We start from the raw sequence: 19,291 nt of genomic DNA, 5'->3' as shown, positions 1-19,291 counted from the left end.
GTAAAAACATACACATGTTTAATACACCTGTAATTAGGCAATAATAATAGGAAATAATAGATGAGGGTATTCTGATGTATAAAGTTTAGATGGTCAAATTGATGTTTAAAACATGTAGAAAAATTACAATTATAAGGGTATACTACATTTTTAACATGATTGCTCAAGTGGAGGGCTATGGCTTAGCTGAATCATATCTCAACTTAACTTAGAAATCTTTACTACAGAAATTTACATTTTTCAATTTAAACTTCTACCCTGATTCAAATATTGGTCGTTATTTACAATTGAATTATCTAATCTAATTGCTTAATCTTGTATTATTACTATTTTATATACTGTACATATATACGTTTTCGATTTACTATCAACTTGTTGAAAGATGATTCCAATTTTAAGATATTGTTGTTTTTTTATTATTGAAATAGCTAATGGACTAACCATCTTAAGTCTTACTTTTTAGCCTTATAATGTGAATGTACAGAGTCAAACCCCAATTAACCAGAACACTAAAATATTTATTTTGCTTTGCACAAGTAAAATGCTTTATGGAATGCAGAAGTCCTAAACATTACAACTGTGATTCTAAGATGAAATTGGACATGAGTTACATTTCTTGTGAGGTACAAGATTTATTAGTTACAAATTATATAAAATTCTTTTAAGTCAATCACCATACAAAATATTAATAACTGTGCTTTTATTTGATAAACCAATAGACTGTATACCGGAAAAAAATGAAAACTATACATTTATTGTAACTATTTAGATCACACAAATCTTGTAAAGATCTAAAAATATTGCACCGTGCCTCAAATAATTCTAAAGAAATTGACTTGCTCATAGTTTACTGAAAGTGGTTATAGCTAGGAAGTGCCATCACTGTTACACAAATTCCATGTGGGTAGCTTAGAAGTATTGTGGTTTTAAATGACGTGAAAGATGGAGAGAAAAATCAGCTGCTCATAACTAGTCTATTGGCATTTTGGTTAAAATCACCTACCTAGGCTACTACATTGTTGTCATTCTAGGTAGTGTTAACTATTACTGTGTGTAGGATCAGAAGAAAATCTTATATTTTAAGTGAAATGCTGTTTAATCAAATCCAAATCTAATGAGAACTAAGTTAAGTATGAGATCATATACATTTTAAATACCTCAAAAAACTATTAACGCCTAACATTTTTTGCCAATTTTATGCATTAAAAACAAGTTTTTCATCGAGTAGCAAATGAAATGCTGCAGTGGGCAACGATGGATGTGAAAATGTTGTATAGCAAAACTCCAGTAATGGCAGTAATGTAGTATAATTGGTCTAAGGAGAATTTGTTTATACTGATTAAGCCAAGGGCAAGCTTTAACAGGGTTCAGAGCATGTATGGTGGAGTACACCATGGTTTTTAACGTCAATTAATGTTTTAATGCATAAATCAAGATAAAGCCAAAAGAAAATCATAACAAAACATTTTACTGCTAATAAAAACCAACGATATTGTCCCTTGCTAGCTGCTAACCTTGCTTACATGTTTTGCTAGTCATGAAAAGATTTGTTAAACAATTTACAGAAATATGAAAAACTTTTTACTACTTTCAAAAGTTTCAGAGAAGTAAGTAGCTTAATATCACGTAAATTTATATAAATCAAAATTTAAAAATATATTAAATATAAAATTACTACAAAACAAAGAATATTATTATTTTGTATCCAACCAACTAAAGGTCCTTACACAAATACAACAAATTTAATTACATTCTGAACAGTGAAAACTGTGAAGGTGTAGGTACCTACTTAAAAAAACTACACTTGTTAGGTACAAAAGTAGCTCTAGCTTAGAAACTACTTAAAAAATGTTTGTGATTTTAAATTGCTTAGGAGCAACATCGTCAAAAACAAAAATAACTTTATGCAAAATTTTTAGAAAGGCTTGTTTGATAGTCTAAGCTTATTGTTTTAACAATGCTGCAGAATATGTTACATAATACAAGTTTATGAATATTTTACAAACCTTTTATGTTTCACATCAACACAAATCATTTTAAAATACTAGAAGACTAAAAACTGAAAAAGTATTTGTGAATTGAACAAAAATCACTTGCACACGGCAAATGCATCCCGATTCTGCACTAACTTTGCTTAAAATATGAGAAAACATTTGACAGTAAAAATTGTACAAGTTTAAACAACATAACAATAAATATTTATTTGTGCTTAACCTAGTTTATAACTTTATATATTAATTTTGTGCCTCTTCCTATACTACACTTTACTTACATAACTCTCTTTGTGCTTGTTAGATAGTAAAATCAAATTAACCCTTTGAGGTCGAATTTTTTTTCTTTTTTCGGTGAGTATAGGTTGCCATTCAAGCAGTCGGGAAAATGGGGTGCACCGACCTATACTCGCCATTCGACTGCAAAGATCACCCTTCGACCGCAAAGGGTTAAGCAATCTAATTGTCAATATTTTCAAAGTTCTTTTAAGTAAGACTAGTGTACCTGTTGCTTGAATTCGAGCAATTGCGAATAATTACAGGCGTTATTTAAAAAAAAAATAACAGTAATAATTTCCGATGACTTTGGAACAGTCGACTCAAAGATTATGGAAATACTCACGATGTACATAACAGATTGATATAATCAAAATTTCTTGTAAATATCATATAATTTTTCAAAAGCTGATCCTGTTTTTTTGTGTTTTCTACAAATATTTCTCACTCTTAGCCGCATTAGGTTGTCCATAAAAACGATTACGATTTCTTTTTCTTCTACTTGGTGGTGTTCTATGACTTTCCTATGTTTTCATTGTTTGCAAATCGGCTCTTTCAATGATTGTTCAAGAAATTTAGCACAGTTTAAATTCAGTTTCCTTTTTAGTATATCAAATTGTCAAGGCATTCTCACTTTTTTCCATTGTAATATTTACGCCAACCCAATTTCAAACTAGAAAAAAACACCAACTTGATGGCTGAACGAAAAATCTATTAGTTTAATGGTTTTATTTTTATTTTCCATTATAGCAAACTTTACAGTGGTTTAGGTCTTTTTTGTCTACGCCAGTGGTATTTTACAAGAGGTCAACGTGAGAATAAAGTTTTGTTTATGTGCCGGGAATTGAACCTGTCCCTCCCGCCCCGAAGTCCGAGACGCTAACCACTAGACTAGCATCACACCCAAACACTATCTTAAAATCATTCTACTACTATAATGAAAAAAAAAAAATGAGACACCCCTTTTGTTATAATTGTAACTGCTAACAACGTACTATTAATTTTAAGTAGGTATATAGTGCTGCAGTTTGATTAAATTTAAATTAGACTATTCAAACGCAAACACAAAGAGAGTTTTAGTTCCCAGTTAGCCGTCCTATACCGGAGTGCCGAAGCTAGCGTCTCCCAGGCCGTCCACCAAGATGGTCGACTCTGTCTGTGGGTGGTACAGCTGACTCGTGTCCCTCGTTCGCCTCGTCGTATGAATCTTCGGAGAGTCGAGTTCCGGTTTCTGCTCAACGGCTGACTCTGCGACCGGTTGAACTGTCAAGTCTTGCACTGCATCACTGTCACTGTCTGTTTTTTCACTAACACTGATAACCTGAAAATAATTTCATCATTGATGATATGCTTAAGTTGAGGGATTACTGCAACAACCAACTAGTTTTTGCATCGCAATTAGAAATTTTTTTACAGAGAAAGTACCGGTGACAGGCCATTAAGCTTTTTTTACAAAAGAGGAAATTAATTGTCTTGGTAGCCGAGTGGCTATAGCGCTTGCCAAGATAGATTCAAAACACTAATGCCATTTGTCAATGGGATATTATTTAATTACGATCTCTAACAGGTTGACGCTAGATGTGAAAAAGACCATTGTTTGGATGGCTCCCTTACAAAAAACACAAAATATGACACAGGCATAGCCTACATAAAGATGATGTATAAAAATACAAAATTCAAAATTTGTTTAAAATTTAGTCTCAAACATCAACAAAGATTTGTGTTACCTTGTCCTCAACTCCCTCTGCCCACACTCCACTGGGGGTTAGTGAGCGGAAGATCTTCTGCAGTGTGGTCACCCCGAAGTTCCGAGGACTGAGGTGAGGGGTCGGGTTGACTGTGGGAGGCGTCGAGACTTTGTTGTCCATAGTAGAGGGGTGACCTTCTAAAGTAGGGCTACTGGAATAGCTACATTCCGACTCCCCTCTGAAAACAAGCCACATATTACAATAGAACATTACTTACGAAGGTAGGTATTTTAAGCCAAGTATGAATGAAGATGAGTGTAGGATGAGTGGCCTGATATTGTAGTCTTCTTACTGACTAAGGCCGACATGTTCCTTAGACAGGACTGTTAATTAATATCCCATACAGCCAATGGCAACTAAGGACCTTACAGTTTATAGTGGAATCCGAACCAATAATCTACCAACAAAAAAAGTTGGCCTCATGAACGTAATTGTATTCTTTGAACAAAAGCATTCACTGCTTAGTAGATCTGATCATCAACAACAGATCCGTAATACAGATTATTTTAATTTTTTTTTTTTTTTTTTTTTTTAATAGTACTGAGTTTTGCTGGATAATGTGTACAGTATGTGTGTGGGTACGATCTGATAGTTTAAACACAGACTTTAAGGATCAGTCTTTGATTATTCAACTTTTATTGTGTTCTGAACATGACATAGTTCTACAACTGATTGATTTGGGAGATTTCACTGCACTAATTTTGTCTTGAGATCAAAATTTTTAAACTTTTGGTAAACACAGCTTTACATTTTCAAAATTTGAGGTAGGATTTTTTAAAGTTGCCTTGTCTGTACTCAGAAGATAAGCAGTTTTAGGTACCTAGTCTTGACTTTATACACACCTCTTTGCCACCCGTCTTAGTCACAGCAGAAAAATGTGGATGAGTATACAAGTATTCCATTTTTGTATATATTTATTACATACTGTAGCCTACACTTAGTACTAATTATTATTTTTTTATTTTCACCTTCTTACCTAACTGAGGAGTCAGGGGTTCGAGGGGCAGTGGGAGTTACCAGCATTTCCCCGCCTTTCTTGTCTGATTCCGCAAATCCATTCATTCTGTAAACCATCCCTTCAGGAAGGTCTTCAAAAAACCTATACCTGAAAATAGAAATCGTGTCAAACATTTGTGGCTAATGATTAACTAAGGTACTCAGTGAATACCAGCGTTTATCAACGAACAATTTCTCAAACTTTTAATTACACAAACATAGACCTTTTAGCCAATAAACCTGTTACAAACCTATATTTGTTCAAAATACTTAAAATAATGGTATGAATCTTTCACTTTACAGGACACTCTAGAAAGACTAAATGGTATTCATTAGAGTAAGGCTGTATTACCTACCTGAGGTTGGATAGGTCAGCGTCTTCTTCACTGTCATCATTGCCAGCAGACAAATATTGCACCCTTAAGGTAACATTCCCTGTTTGGCTACTAAGTAGGCTGACTGCTTCCTTATGACTGGCCTGAAAATCACACAATTAATAAGTAGCCTCCAATCTAATAAGCATAAATAACCATTAGGTAACAGTTTCCAACATATTTAACAAATTGATAATGTCAAATCAGATAGTATGGTTCATAACATAACTGTCGTTTTTGACATGAAATCGTTTCATATCTCATGACTTGAGCTTTTGTCTCAGCCTTGTTGTAGTTGACCGTAACAGAGCACTACTACCATAATTGTATACTACCATTACTACTGTAGAAGTGATTTGTTACTGCTTTAAAGATGACATTTCTGCAATGAAACCAAAGCATCAGCACAAGTCATCTGCAATATGACACATATTTATCCTGAAGACCATGAATTTTTAGGTTAAGTGTTGCTGCAGAAGCATTTGAGTACTTCTGATGCATGATTCGTATAATGTGATTGGTCCCCACAGTTACATGTTACAAGTTAGTTTTATTATCATGAAGTCAACTGTATAAGTATAAAATATTGTGTTTTGAATCTTTTAAAACAAAGACTAACTTAGAATGTGTCACCACTTACATGTATGGGAGTTTAATGTACCTATATGGTAGTGAAACTAGTTTATTAAAGCAGACTCCTTGCAGCTACGTTGCATTTCACCTCCTGCTTTTGTTTGGCTGGGAATCAAGAACTAATTTTTGCAAACAAAAATAACTCAAAGTATAGCCAAGGAATAGAGGATAAATTCTCCACAAATTGGCATGCAGTGGATGCTGGACCAGACAATTTCTGTTTGGCAGAAGATGCTTTGTGGTGGGGTAAATTTTTACAATATTTTCCTAATTGTTGCCTCTTTATGATGTTGGAATTAAAATACTAAATAGTCAACCATAAGAATTATGTTTTAGTCCAACCTACCTGGGTGAGATCGATCCCGTTGACACTCAACACCGAGTCTCCGACATACAAGTCCTGTGTGTCACCTCCTGGCTCCAACTCAGATATAAGGATAGGCACTCCGTGTTCCCTCCCTCCCTGTAAATAATCGATGGTGAATACATGTTAAAATAAACTTAATATTTAACAAGAACTGTTATGAAAACTGATTATGGAAGCATTATAAGCAAATTCAGATAGTTAATGAGACATAACAGACGCAACAGTTTACAATTAAGTTATTCTTTCACTTTGGCTTGGTTAAAACATTGGTGAATGCAACGAAAAACCAGAAATTAACATTAGAATGCTCAGACGGTGACATTCAATTGTGTCAATTTCAATATAAATTTGTAACAACTTTATAATGGAAATAAAATGTCTACTTCTATCAATTGTCAAAGACTAAATATTCCTTCAAAGGATTAGTTTTGTTCAAGGAAAGGCCCTATGTCTGGATTTTTAATTGTAGAATAAAGGAGGATCAGCTAATTTAACTAAGAAGAAGTACTGGCAGGCTATTAAACACACAGAAGACACATACAGTAAAATACACACTATTTTGTATACAGGGGGGAAGTTTGTCAAGTGTATAGAAAGAAGGTTCACAAAATGGTTGCTGCCATGGCTCTTACCACTTATGCAGTGTTGCCACTTCTCACTAGTTCACTTACAAAAAAATAGAGGATGAGTTCAACTGTCATTTTCTATTTGAAACTAGCTATAACATTAACGCCAGATTAAGATGTCTACTATCAATAGTCAAAGAGTTTACTAACTGTAATGGATATCCCCAGCCCCTGGTCGGGCCGTCGATGCAGCTCTATCGTCCTAACATTGCCGAGCTTGGCCGCAGGTGGTGTCCGATGGTCGGTTTGTCTCACGGCTCTCATCACAGTTTTGTGCCTCTGCAGTAGGATCTCCGACTCCAGCTGACTCCACAGTCGGTTGCGTACGTCGCCCGTCATGTCAGACCGGCCGAGCAGTTGGAGCTGTTGGATCCTGGAATATCACCTTGAATTAGTCCAGTAGGAAATTCAAAAGGGAATGTTTTTTCCAAAAAGTTAACTATTCTTGCGTATTTATCGTGTAGTAGACTGTTAAACAGTGTTAAAACTAAATTTAAAGATAAATTCATAAAAGAATTGGCACGTACCTGCCAGCCAACTCCTTGTCCAGATACCTGGCCGCCAGCCTGGCCCCGCACACTTCTGCCTGGAGACTCACGAGTGTGTGACGCAAACTGTCATTCTCCAGCTCCAGCTGACACTTCCAGTTCTCCAGCGACATCACCAGGGCATCCAGCTTGATACCTGAGACATCATTGGCAAAGGCGCTACGTTCAGATTTAATTTTCCTAAATTATTTAGACAGTTGTTTTCGTACATGTACCTGGTAGGGATTTGGAAGATATGTTTGACAAATAATTAATATACAGCTGACAGTGTATAATTTGCATCAGAAATAGTTGACTTAGAGTTTAGTGATCAGTATTTACACCAAAAAATACCACATGTGCATCTAACTTGAGTTCAATCAATTAAGCAATACAATACTGGTATGCAAAACTGTTGTCACAAGATCTCATTACGGTACTTAAAACTATTCTAAGATATACGATATACTCTTACTATATAACCAATGCTAGAAGTAACGAGTTTCGACAGTTTGAGCAAAAAAAGTGTTTCTAATATAAAATTACCAACATAAATGAAGTGCAATTATGTTGCTGGGTTCGATACCCAATGGAGTTGATTCTAAACTTAGATGCCATTTGTTCTGAGCTGTTATCCATCATGGTAAAATTTCATCCAACAAAATACCAAAGATTGGATACCTTACAAAAAACTTAAACAATGCCATTGGTTAACAAATATTCCAAAACAAATAAAAGGCAATCAATTTTTTTTCAATACATTCCTCGCTTTACCTGACAAGGAAGCTTTATGTGTGGGCGACCGCAGAACCAGGCCTTGCTGCAGCTTGTTCTTGATGGCCGCACCATCGTCTGTGTTGTTGATGTGCTGCAGCTGCGTAGTGTGTAGTTGTACCAACACTGCGTGCAGCTCCTCCTCCAAACACTGACTGCGGGTCTTGGTCTCGACTAGCTCTGCTCTCATGTTCACCAACTCTGCCTGTCAAAATAACTATAGATGAAATCACGTTGTCTGTGTTATTGATGTGCTGCAGCTGCGTAGTGTGTAGTTGTACCAACACTGTGTGCAGCTCCTCCTCCAAACACTGACTGCGGGTCTTGGTCTCGACTAGCTCTGCTCTCATGTTCACCAACTCTGCCTGTCAAAAATAACTATAGATGAAATCACGTTGTCTGTGTTGTTGATGTGCTACAGCTGCGTAGTGTGTAGTTGTACCAACACTGCGTGCAGCTCCTCCTCCAAACACTGACTGCGGGTCTTGGTCTCGACTAGCTCTGCTCTCATGTTCACCAACTCTGCCTGTCAACAATAACTATAGATGAAATCACGTTGTCTGTGTTGCTGATGTACTGCATCTGTGTAGTTGTACCAACACTGTGAGCAGCTCTTCCTCCAAACACTGACTGCGGGTCTTGGTCTCGACTAGCTCTGCTAGAACTAGAAATGAAATCACGCTGCTTAGATTTTTTAATGTCCTTTACATTCCAGAATGCTAGGCTCTATTCCGGATCAGTTTTATACATTACCTCAGAGACTAAGCCTAGTGGGTTGTGGAATTTGCATATAGCTAAAGCTATTAATTATTGGCAGGGATTGAAATCCGAACCTCAGGAACCAAAAAATTTACCAACAGGAACCAGAAGCTTTACCAATAGACGTGATGAGTTAAACTCCCGGCACATCCACAAAAATTTCAGGGGCTTGGATCGCTTTCCCGTAAAAGTGTTTGTGACTAAAAATTTACTGAAGTAGACATTATTAGTCTTTGGACTTTCTTCTAGAAAAGACTAGACATTTTACAGTTTAAACTAAAACTTAAGAAAGGCTCCAAACCACCAATCACGTCAATAGGCAATTAAAAAAAAACAACACAATATTTTGTTGCCGTTAGTCAACAATAATAGCGAAAGCTAATGGTAGTTTCCCAGTTTCCGAAAAAATACCACCACAGTAGTTTAGAATAGTAAACCTGGGGCAAGGGACATACACGCCTAGGCCTGTTTCTCATCAGCTGATTAATTTCCTTATCTCTATGTTAACAGTTGGCTGTGGCACCCACCCAATTGCTCGGGACAAAACACAATCCGTATAAAGGCTAATTAAACTTGAGAGTTTTCAAATTACCATTGTACTTACAGCCCAAAACAATCACGAAAAAATTAAGTAGGACCACCCGCAGATGATTGCTTTAAGGCAATCAAATCATATGATTACGCCTCCAAATTGGTCCGGCCCGGTAGGATCACGGAATAAACGGGAGTACCGTACAAACAATAAAATTTTATTGGTCCATTATTAGTCGGTAAATAATAAGTAGCAAAAGGTTCTTAAATCGGTAGCGGTTATTAGGCCGTTAATTGCGCTGTTGCACTGTTATTAACGTTTCCATAAAAATGTTTTGTTTGTATTTTCCACATACAATACTCCGAAATATACTGTTTCAAAACTAAGCACATGGAACTGTATTTAAATCGCAAATAATAATAACTTTATAACTGATCTCAACAATTAATAACCATAGTTGAGTTGTTGTTAAACTGGTTAACAATAACCAAAACTAATGGGTTTATTTATTCTATGTTGTTGAACGTCATGTTGTATTGATCAGCATATTGGCAACGATTTGGGGTACAGAGTGCCCAAGTTCAAGTAAGTAAGTCTAAAGTAGTTTTCGTTTTACAAGAAAATGCCTAATTCACATAAAAGTGCCATTGTACAGTATTAAGGAAAATTTCAGAATGCATTCTCAAAACTGCCTGATATATTTGTAGAAAATGAAGACAAGCAAGAAATGCCCGAAACGCAGAACAACTACTTATGGCAATATTTGAGATAATTGAATGTGGAACACTTGCTTGGAAACAATGCGATTCATTATGTTAAATGCACAAAGTTTAAGAAAACATACCTTGGTATGGTGACAACTATTTCTGCAATTCTGTCAAAGCAGGCAAGTCTTTGAAAAGTTCTGCTAATCGTATGGATCCATGCAGGATTATTTCTGCCTGAATTGCGAAATCTGGCTAAGATTGAGAAAATGTCGATCGATTTAGGTTCAAGGTCGGGTTCAACCAGAACTGTGGGTTCAACAGATGACATTACCATGCAAACATGGAAAAAATACCTATACAAAGGATATGTATGTAATCTTTACTTATGAAACTTGTCATAAATGTTGATAGTTCTGTGACAAACAGATAAGCTAAATTGATAAAATAGTTGAATTATATCTATAAACATTGTTTTAATTCATTGATTTTGTAAAACCATGAAACGTTATCGCTCCGCTCAACTGGCTTTCACTGCTATGAAAGCAATCCTAAGGTGATTTCCAAATGAATAAATTATACATACAAAATGGCTACACCAATAATTTAACCTAGAACCTTACACCAGATACAATTGTCGATTACATCATATTCACGATACTCACCAAAGACTAAATTCTCACAGGTAGCTAATTAAAGTGTTGATTCTATGAGAAGCTGAATTGGCATTTCACGTGAAAACGACCTTCCATAGTCGCGTAAACATTCCTACGACGTCCGTAACCTCGGCGACCTTCTGTTTTGGCGATTTGACGGCAAAAGGCTAAAGGTGAATGTACACAGGGTAAACAATTATACGTGGTTCTACATAATATGAATTCGATATAAACGGGAAAGTATGTATGTAGGTACGCAAGTCTGGTGTTACATCACCTAAGAACTAAAAGATCAATAGAGCTGACATTTTCTGGGAGGTTTCATGATGAACAGTAAAAGTTTTGCATGATTTTGCCGTTTACTTACTGTTAAAATTATGCAATGAGCTACAAGAGAAGAGGCCAGACTAAAATCGAATATAAGACAAATCCATTTCAAGTGAAAATGTTTGTTGATCGACTACTATTGCTAAATTACAATGTGTACCATTGAAATATTCTTGTCCCTATTGATTTCAAATATCGGTTACGATTTTCAAGTGAATACAAGTTTAAGTAAACATAGACCTATCTTTTATCAACTATCATATTTATTTTGGGAATTTAAAAGTGCCTCGGCACAACTTCTAAAGCGGTATAATTGAGGTTGTTTCTAAAACCAATGGCGAATGTGTTATTTAATAAGATAGATCAAGAAAACTTATTTTCTTGCGCGCCCTCTCCCCATTGCGAAGCACATGTGTATCGGTGAGAAAGTAAATAAACAAATCAATCATGTATCATCGTACAAACGTTAAAGTCGGTTCCTAAATCAAATTGAACCGTTGTCTTTACGATGAACAACATTTTGTGAACCTAAGGCGTTTAACTTGTTGGGAGGATTGTAGGCTTCACAATAATCTTATTATGTTTATCATCAAGTTCCTATGGCAACACTGAACGCAGCCGTGCTAAGTGCTTGTACGATTTACGATATGTTTATAGCCTAGAGATGACTCCAGACGTTGTTGGGATAGGTCGTAGTTATGTTTCCGCATACCTTACCCGTGAGACAACTTCTTTATTTAACCCTTGGGTGTAGTTAGCATACTTGCTCATCCCCACTCATAGCAGGTGGTGTGTGAACATTATTCGAAGATAGAATTGTGATCTTAATGGTTCCAACACTTAAGCGTTGTTCACTATGACCGTTAAACTATTATCGTTTGTGACGTTTAAAATGACTGTGATTCGCAAGGGGGTTTGAAGACATGCACGCGGGAGCGCCAGGCCCGTTTTTGACCATGTCAGCGCCCTAGGCACAACTAACAGTAGCGCCCCTTTGCAATATATAACAGGGTGACCCACAACCGGGAAATCCGGGAACTAAGCGTGAATTTTTTTGAACCAGGAATTATGTGTTAATTTTCTATTTCTACCTGGAATTGTCAATTTACAACAGTGACGTTTCCGTGACCACGGGAGACGGGAGGCGATAATATGTCTCCACAAGGCCTCGAGGGATGATCAGAACTTTGCCGCGATCGCATGAAATGATAATAATATCTAAACGACCGCGGGATATGATCATGATTTTACCGCGATCGTGCAATACGATAATGAGATCCACAGAGCCGTGAAGGATAATCAGAATATTGCCGCGATCGCATGATACGATGTTAATGTCTAAACGACCATGGGATATGATCATGATTTTACCGCGATCGTGCCAGACTATGATAATGACTAAATGACCGCGGGATATGATCATGGTCCACACAACCACGGAAAACAGTCAGAAATTTGCCACGATCGCGGAAGACGATAATGATATCCACATAACTGCGGGATATTATTAACATTTTGCCGTAATCGCGGGAGACAATTACGATGTCTGCACGACAGCGGGAGACGATTACGATGTCTTCACGACCGCGGGAGACGATTACGATGTCTTCACGACCGCGGGAGACGATTACGATGTCTTCACGATCGCGCGGAGACGATTACGATGTCTTCACGATCGCGCGGAGACGATTACGATGTCTTCACGATCGCGCGGAGACGATTACGATGTCTTCACGATCGCGCGGAGACGATTACGATGTCTTCACGATCGCGCGGAGACGATTACGATGTCTTCACGATCGCGGGAGACGATTACGATGTCTTCACGACCGAGGGAGACGATTATATGATGTCTTTACGACAGCGGGGGACGATTGCGATGTGTACACGATCGCGGGAGTTACAATAATGATGTCTACTCTACACGGCTGCGAGGGATGATCAGAATTTTACCACAATCGCGTAAGACGATGATAATGTCCACTCAACCACGGGAAAGATCAGAAATTTGCCTCATTCGTGAAAGACGATGATGATCTCCAAACAACCGCGGGAGATGATTACCATTTGCCGCAATGGCGGGAGAGGATGACAATGCCTCACGACCACGGGAGGCGATGATGTCTTCACGGCTGTGAGGGATTATCAGAATTTTATCGTGATCACGCAAGAAGATGATAATGTCCACACGACCCCGGGAAAAGATTACAATTTTGCCTCATTCGCGGTAGACGGTGATAATCTCATCACGACCGCGGGATGTGTTCATATATTGCCGCGATCAAGGAAGACGATAATTATGTCCACACATCCGCTGGAAATAGTCAGAACTTTGACGCGATCGCGGGAGACGGATGATGACGACGTATATACAACCGCGGTAAATAATTAACATCTTGCCGCAATTGTGGGAGACTGTTAAGGTGTCTTCACGGCCGCAAGGGATTATCAGTTTACCGCGATCGCATGCAAAAACGGCCACAATTTTTTTCTTTTTTCCAATTTTTTGGCGCCCCCCAAAAAAGCCAATTGAATGAAATGAAATGAATGAAATGAAATGAAATGAAAATGAAATGAAAAAGTGCTTTATTAACAAAAAAAATAAACTGCATAAATACATATGAACTTATAACTAAACATAATCTTCTGCATAACAACAACAAAATTACTAAAAACAGCACATTACAGCAATGGTCATAAGACCGTCTGCCGGGTTGACAACATTTTATTTTATACAACTAAAAATGTGAAATATTTGTAATAAGCTGTAATATGTATATTGTTTTGCTGCTAGACATTGAATTCTAAAACCAAATCCCACCTATACTTCCAAGCCTCTTTAAGAAAATTTGCCAGTGAACGCCAATCCTTACCATTAAGAAAATCTATAAAATCTGAGCGAGTTAAAACAGGTTTCGATAGCCATTTATTTCTAATTTGTGTTAAAATTGGACAACGAGCAACAAAATGATAAGTGTCCTCATTCTCATTTAGATTACACAAATAACATATAAAATTAGCGTCTGTCATCCAAGGTTTAAAATTTAAGGAAATAGTCTCTGTCCTTACTTTGAATACCCATCGTCTAACAATATCAGGAACGTTATCTGATAGATATCCATTATCTCCAAGGTCAAGATTCAGTGAAGCATAAGTTGTGTGGTATCGTGAGGCCAATGCCGCCTGGACTAACCCCCGCCTGCTCTCCCCCCTTATTGCCTCTACTACTGATAACAGGTGTCGCTGGGTATCCTCAATGGAATTCACATCAAAGGATAATTCAATTCCATGTTTACTTCCAAGACCCTTCCAATCTCTGCTCCAATAAATATTTTCGCTGATTATTTTCTTTGCTAATTTATTTGGTAGACGGTTCGGCGGCAGTGACAGAGCATGTATGATGTAACGAGCATGCATGCTGAGTGTATAAATGTACTCTTTTTCTAGTCCAGTTTCGAGATACAATGCATAGTTGGGAGTATTTTTTGCCAATCCTAAAATTTTCTTTACAAAATAACAAAGAGTCCCATCTACATAATCACTTTCCCATAAACCCCATATTTGACACCCATAACAAAGAGTTGATCTGACAATTGAAAAATAAATGGTGAATTTTTTACTTAAAGGTACATTTTTGTTATTTAGAAATGTATTCCAAATACTGTTAATTGCTAATTTTGAAGAGCTGCACTTGTGTTTTAAATGCAAACCCCAGGATAGTTTAGAATTTAAGTTTATTCCCAAATATTTATAATCATTAACCACATCGATTCTTTCACCTCGAAAATACCATTTGTCATTTTTCCTCAGTTTCCCTCCTTTCCTAAAAACCATAATCTTTGACTTACTTAAATTCACGGTCAAGTTCCATTGTTGACAATATCTCTCAAGGTCATTTATCATTAACTGCAGACTGGTTCCCGTCGGAGCCATCAACACAATGTCGTCAGCATATAACAAAGCCTTAATTTGAACATCTCCAAAAATGCAGCCTCCACTTAATGAATCTATAATGTCATTTACAAATAAGTTAAAACATAAAGGACTCAAAACATCTCCTTGTTTTAGACCGAGGCCTGTTTCAAAGTAGTCTGTTATTCCATCTTTACACCAGACAGCTGACGAAGTGCCATTATATAAATCCATTAAAACGCGTAACATATGCGTAGAAATACCAAGACATGATAACTTATAAAATAAAGCATTTCTATCTATTGTATCGAAAGCTGCAGTAAAATCTACAAAAAAAGTATATAATTTACCCTTTTTTTTACTGAGACACAATTTTGCAGCATTTGAAAGAATAAAAACATTATCAATTGTCGAATAGCCACTCCTGAAACCAGCTTGATATTCACACAGCTTATCATGATCTGTTATCCAAAGATTTAATCTGTTGTGCAGTAAACTTGTGTATAACTTAGCTACGCAATCTATAAATGATAAACCCCTATAATTTTGTGCAATGTTTTTATCACCTTTCTTAAACAGAGGATTGATAATTGATTGTTTAAAACTTTTCGGTACTTTATTAGTTTTGAAAATATTGTTATAAAAATTCAGCAACTTAACTAAAAATGACTCTGAACCATTTTTAAAGAACTCGTAGGGTATTCCGTCAGCTCCTGGTGCCTTACCATTCTTTACTTTCAATAAAACTGTTTTTAATTCGTTCAAATTAAATTCTTTATCTAGAAAGTCGTCTTGAATAATAGGAAGCGCATAACAGACATTGGCTGACAGCAGGGGCGGGTTCAAGAGACTCTTAAAGTGTTCTAACCATTCGTTTGGGCTGACTTGACCACCTGTATTAGGACTTTGAATCTTAAAACTATTTATAAGTTTCCATAAACATTTACTGTCTTTAGCCTGAGTCAAAGATAAATACATATTGTCAAAGTAAGCAGTTTTTTTTGCTTTAAGTAAATTTTTAAATGATCTGTTGGCCTCAATATATTCATTTTTTATCTCAATTTCATCGCTTTTTCTGTACTTTCTCAATAGTTTAAACACATTGTGCCTAGCTTTAGCGCACTGTAAGTCAAACCATGGCTGTTTCCTTGCAAACTTGAAAGAGTTATTTGTATTTGACTTTACTTGTTTAACATGAGCTGACTCTGTAATGCATTGAATGAGACTCTTAACATTTCTTTCCTCGTCTATGTCCAATTGCAAATTTAAAGCAGCAGTGTGTATTCTTTCCTTAAAATTAAAATCATCGAAATTGGTCCACTTTAATCTTGGAAGTAAAGATAAAACTTGTCCCTCGACTCTGGAATCTAATTCTTTCCTTATCTTAAGAGTTAATTGTATTGGCAAGTGATCTGACCCAATGTACTCTATTATCTTAAAATCACTAACTATTTGTAAACAATGAATTGAAACAAGTGCTAAATCTATCACTGACGCTCCCAATTTATTTATGAAAGTAAATTCGCCCTTAGAATCACACTTTGTTCTCCCATTCAATACAAGTAATCCAAAATCATCACACATTTCTAAAATTTTTTTCCCATTTACATTTAAAACTGTATCTTTTGACTTTCGATCATAATTTAGGCATGCATTGGTCAGTATATTAGTATCTTCAGTAATGTTTTGCTCACTAGAAATACGACTGTTTAGATCTCCAATTACGATTAAATTTGTACCATTGTTACCATGGATTATTTCATACAAATTTTCGAAATCATTTTCCCAAGTGCTATAATTCAAATAAATTGGCAAAATAATAAATTCTCTATTATAGTTTTCTTCCAGTAACTTAAAAGCAGTTATATTTCTAAAATATTCAAACTTAATATTATTGAAGAATTTTGACTGTTTATTTATTCCTAAAACTATACCACCTGACTGTCTACCTAGTGTTGCATTTCTTACTGCAAATTTAAAATCTATCTTAAAGTTAACTAGTCTTTTTAAAACTAAATCATGTTACTCGTGATTAATAAATGTTTCTTGTAAAAAAATTAAATCATACTCATTGACAAAATCTATAAATAAATTATCCTCTAGCTTATTTTTAAGTCCACAAACATTGTATGCTAATATACTAAGTTCCTTGTTCGCTCTGAAAGTAGTGACACTTACAGGATCGGCGTCCACTCCCTAGACCTTGGCACCTGGAGATGAAGCCATGGACTCCACCGGCGATACTGTCGGTGTCGGTTTGGTCGTACCCGCCGCCGTCGACACGTGCTGCTGCTCCCTCGCCACTTTCGTCGCCTCCGCGTACGTTGTTCTCACACCTGGGTTGCGGTCTGTCCTCTTCCCAGGGCCCTTCTCAGCGAGATTCTTAAGAAAATCCGTGAAGTCCTTGTCGAGGATGTGTAGTAGCTTCTGCCCTCCGTCTTCTCTCCCAGCCATCAATTTATTCTCCTCCCAGGTGAAGCGAGTGTTCTCCACCTTCAGATGGTCGTGGACGATCGGCATTCTGAGCTTCCCGGAGACTTTCTCAATTTCCGTACGGACTTCGGCTAGATAGGCGCGTTTCGCTCTAACTTCCCGAGTCAAGTCTCGATGGACCACGTACCTGGTGCCTTTAAGGTCCCTCACATGAGCCATTATGTATTCAAGGTCATAGTCGTCCGGAAAATGCGCTATAATGGCTTTACCGTCCCTCCCCAAGGGGTGTGCGCGATTGACCCATAACTTAGACTTATCAGTTCCAAAATGCTCCGAACAGAAGTCCCTTATAATTTGACAAAAATCCGGTGTACCACTCCACTTTAGTCCTCTAAACACGAGATTATTTCGCCGCGAACGACTCTCTAGGTCATTTATTCTAGCAATCAACCTCGAGTTCTGGGTCTTTAATGAGTCTATGTCTTCATTTATTTTATCACATCCCTTACTAAGGTTACTAACCTCCATCGATAAGGTGACTAAATCCTGCTTGGAAGCTAGATTAGCGAGTTTTTGGTCTAGTAGTCTACTTATGTTATCATTTAGTCCCTCTAACAATTGACCCATAGTCAAACTGCTTACTGCTACACTATCCATATCGCACGTCAACCTAGCACGCCTGTCAGGGTTTGTGTTCGATTCCAACTCTGGTGAACTAGAGTATCTATGTCGTTTAAATCTACGAGGAGTAAAATAATCACTGATTTTGCGGTCGGACATATAACCTCAAAATGTCTGTCACCACGTGGTGTCCTCACTGTTCCACTCGCCCGCACAGACCCGCTCGGCCGCACCACCACAACGCACCACAATATTTCGATTATTTGCCTCGGCACACGATTAGCTTCGGGCTGATAGCTAGTTAATCTTATGCGGACACTAAATAATCTTTTAAACACAAAATTAAGTCTTCTAACGTCAATAAATCCACTAAAACTGCTAGAAATGTGGGAGCTGTCGTACCAGTAGTCTTAATCACATGCAGTCAGTGCTGCCAACCCCAAAAAAGCCAATTGCCTCGCGCCCTAGGCACGTGCCTACCTTGCCTATTCGGTAAATCGGCCCTGGGGAGCGCCTTGTAAAATGTTGGCCATACTGGAATGGAGTGCCTATAAAACTACAGTAAAAATCTATAGTGACATGGGAATGCTATGTTTACTTTTCAGTCATAGTGTTACTTTTTTTCCTTTTAACACATTCTACAGCTTGAGATTGGTTCTAGAGTCCTTGGAGGCTAGCGGCCATCTTGGTTTAATTTCAAACAACTGCTGAAGAGTTATTTACCATCCAAAAATATTTTTTTCAAATACTAAATTTATTGTAATTTAAATACCCAGTGCACTATGAGATTAGGAATGTCTTTTTAGTTTTGTCACTTCCAAGGGAGTCCTTGGGAGGCTAATGGCCATCTTGGACTTACCCACAAGAGCAATGTTAATTTCAAACATTCACTGAGGAGTTATTTACCTTCTAAAAAAATATTTTTTTCAAATACCAAAGTTATTGTAATTTAAATACCCAGGGAACTATGAGATTAGACATTTTCATTGTTTTGTTAGTTTTTTAATGACTTAGCACGCCTTGACTCCATATACT

The 19,291-nt window shown here is 36.9% G+C and overlaps 1 protein-coding gene across 1 annotated transcript in view; it reads right to left on the bottom strand.

The window, feature by feature from the left end:
* Positions 1-3,127: 3,127 nt before the first annotated feature.
* The window catches only part of LOC128986027 (Golgi-associated PDZ and coiled-coil motif-containing protein-like), a 52,101-nt gene continuing 35,937 nt past the window's right edge, over positions 3,128-19,291 (bottom strand). The window contains exons 3-10 of the mRNA XM_054406109.1: positions 8,313-8,517; positions 7,539-7,695; positions 7,162-7,384; positions 6,365-6,481; positions 5,368-5,489; positions 4,992-5,120; positions 3,995-4,193; positions 3,128-3,588 (exon numbers count right to left, since the gene is read on the bottom strand). Of these exons, the coding sequence (XP_054262084.1) occupies positions 3,364-3,588; positions 3,995-4,193; positions 4,992-5,120; positions 5,368-5,489; positions 6,365-6,481; positions 7,162-7,384; positions 7,539-7,695; positions 8,313-8,517 (1,377 nt within the window). The 3' untranslated portion in view covers positions 3,128-3,363. The remainder of the gene's footprint in view (positions 3,589-3,994; positions 4,194-4,991; positions 5,121-5,367; positions 5,490-6,364; positions 6,482-7,161; positions 7,385-7,538; positions 7,696-8,312; positions 8,518-19,291) is intronic.

Source organism: Macrosteles quadrilineatus, unplaced genomic scaffold (assembly GCF_028750875.1).
Source record: "Macrosteles quadrilineatus isolate MER2022 unplaced genomic scaffold, UCM_ALF_1.0 Scaffold_2__2_contigs__length_208266976, whole genome shotgun sequence".
Lineage (NCBI taxonomy): Eukaryota > Metazoa > Arthropoda > Insecta > Hemiptera > Cicadellidae > Macrosteles > Macrosteles quadrilineatus.
This window is presented reverse-complemented; position numbering and strand designations above follow the sequence as displayed.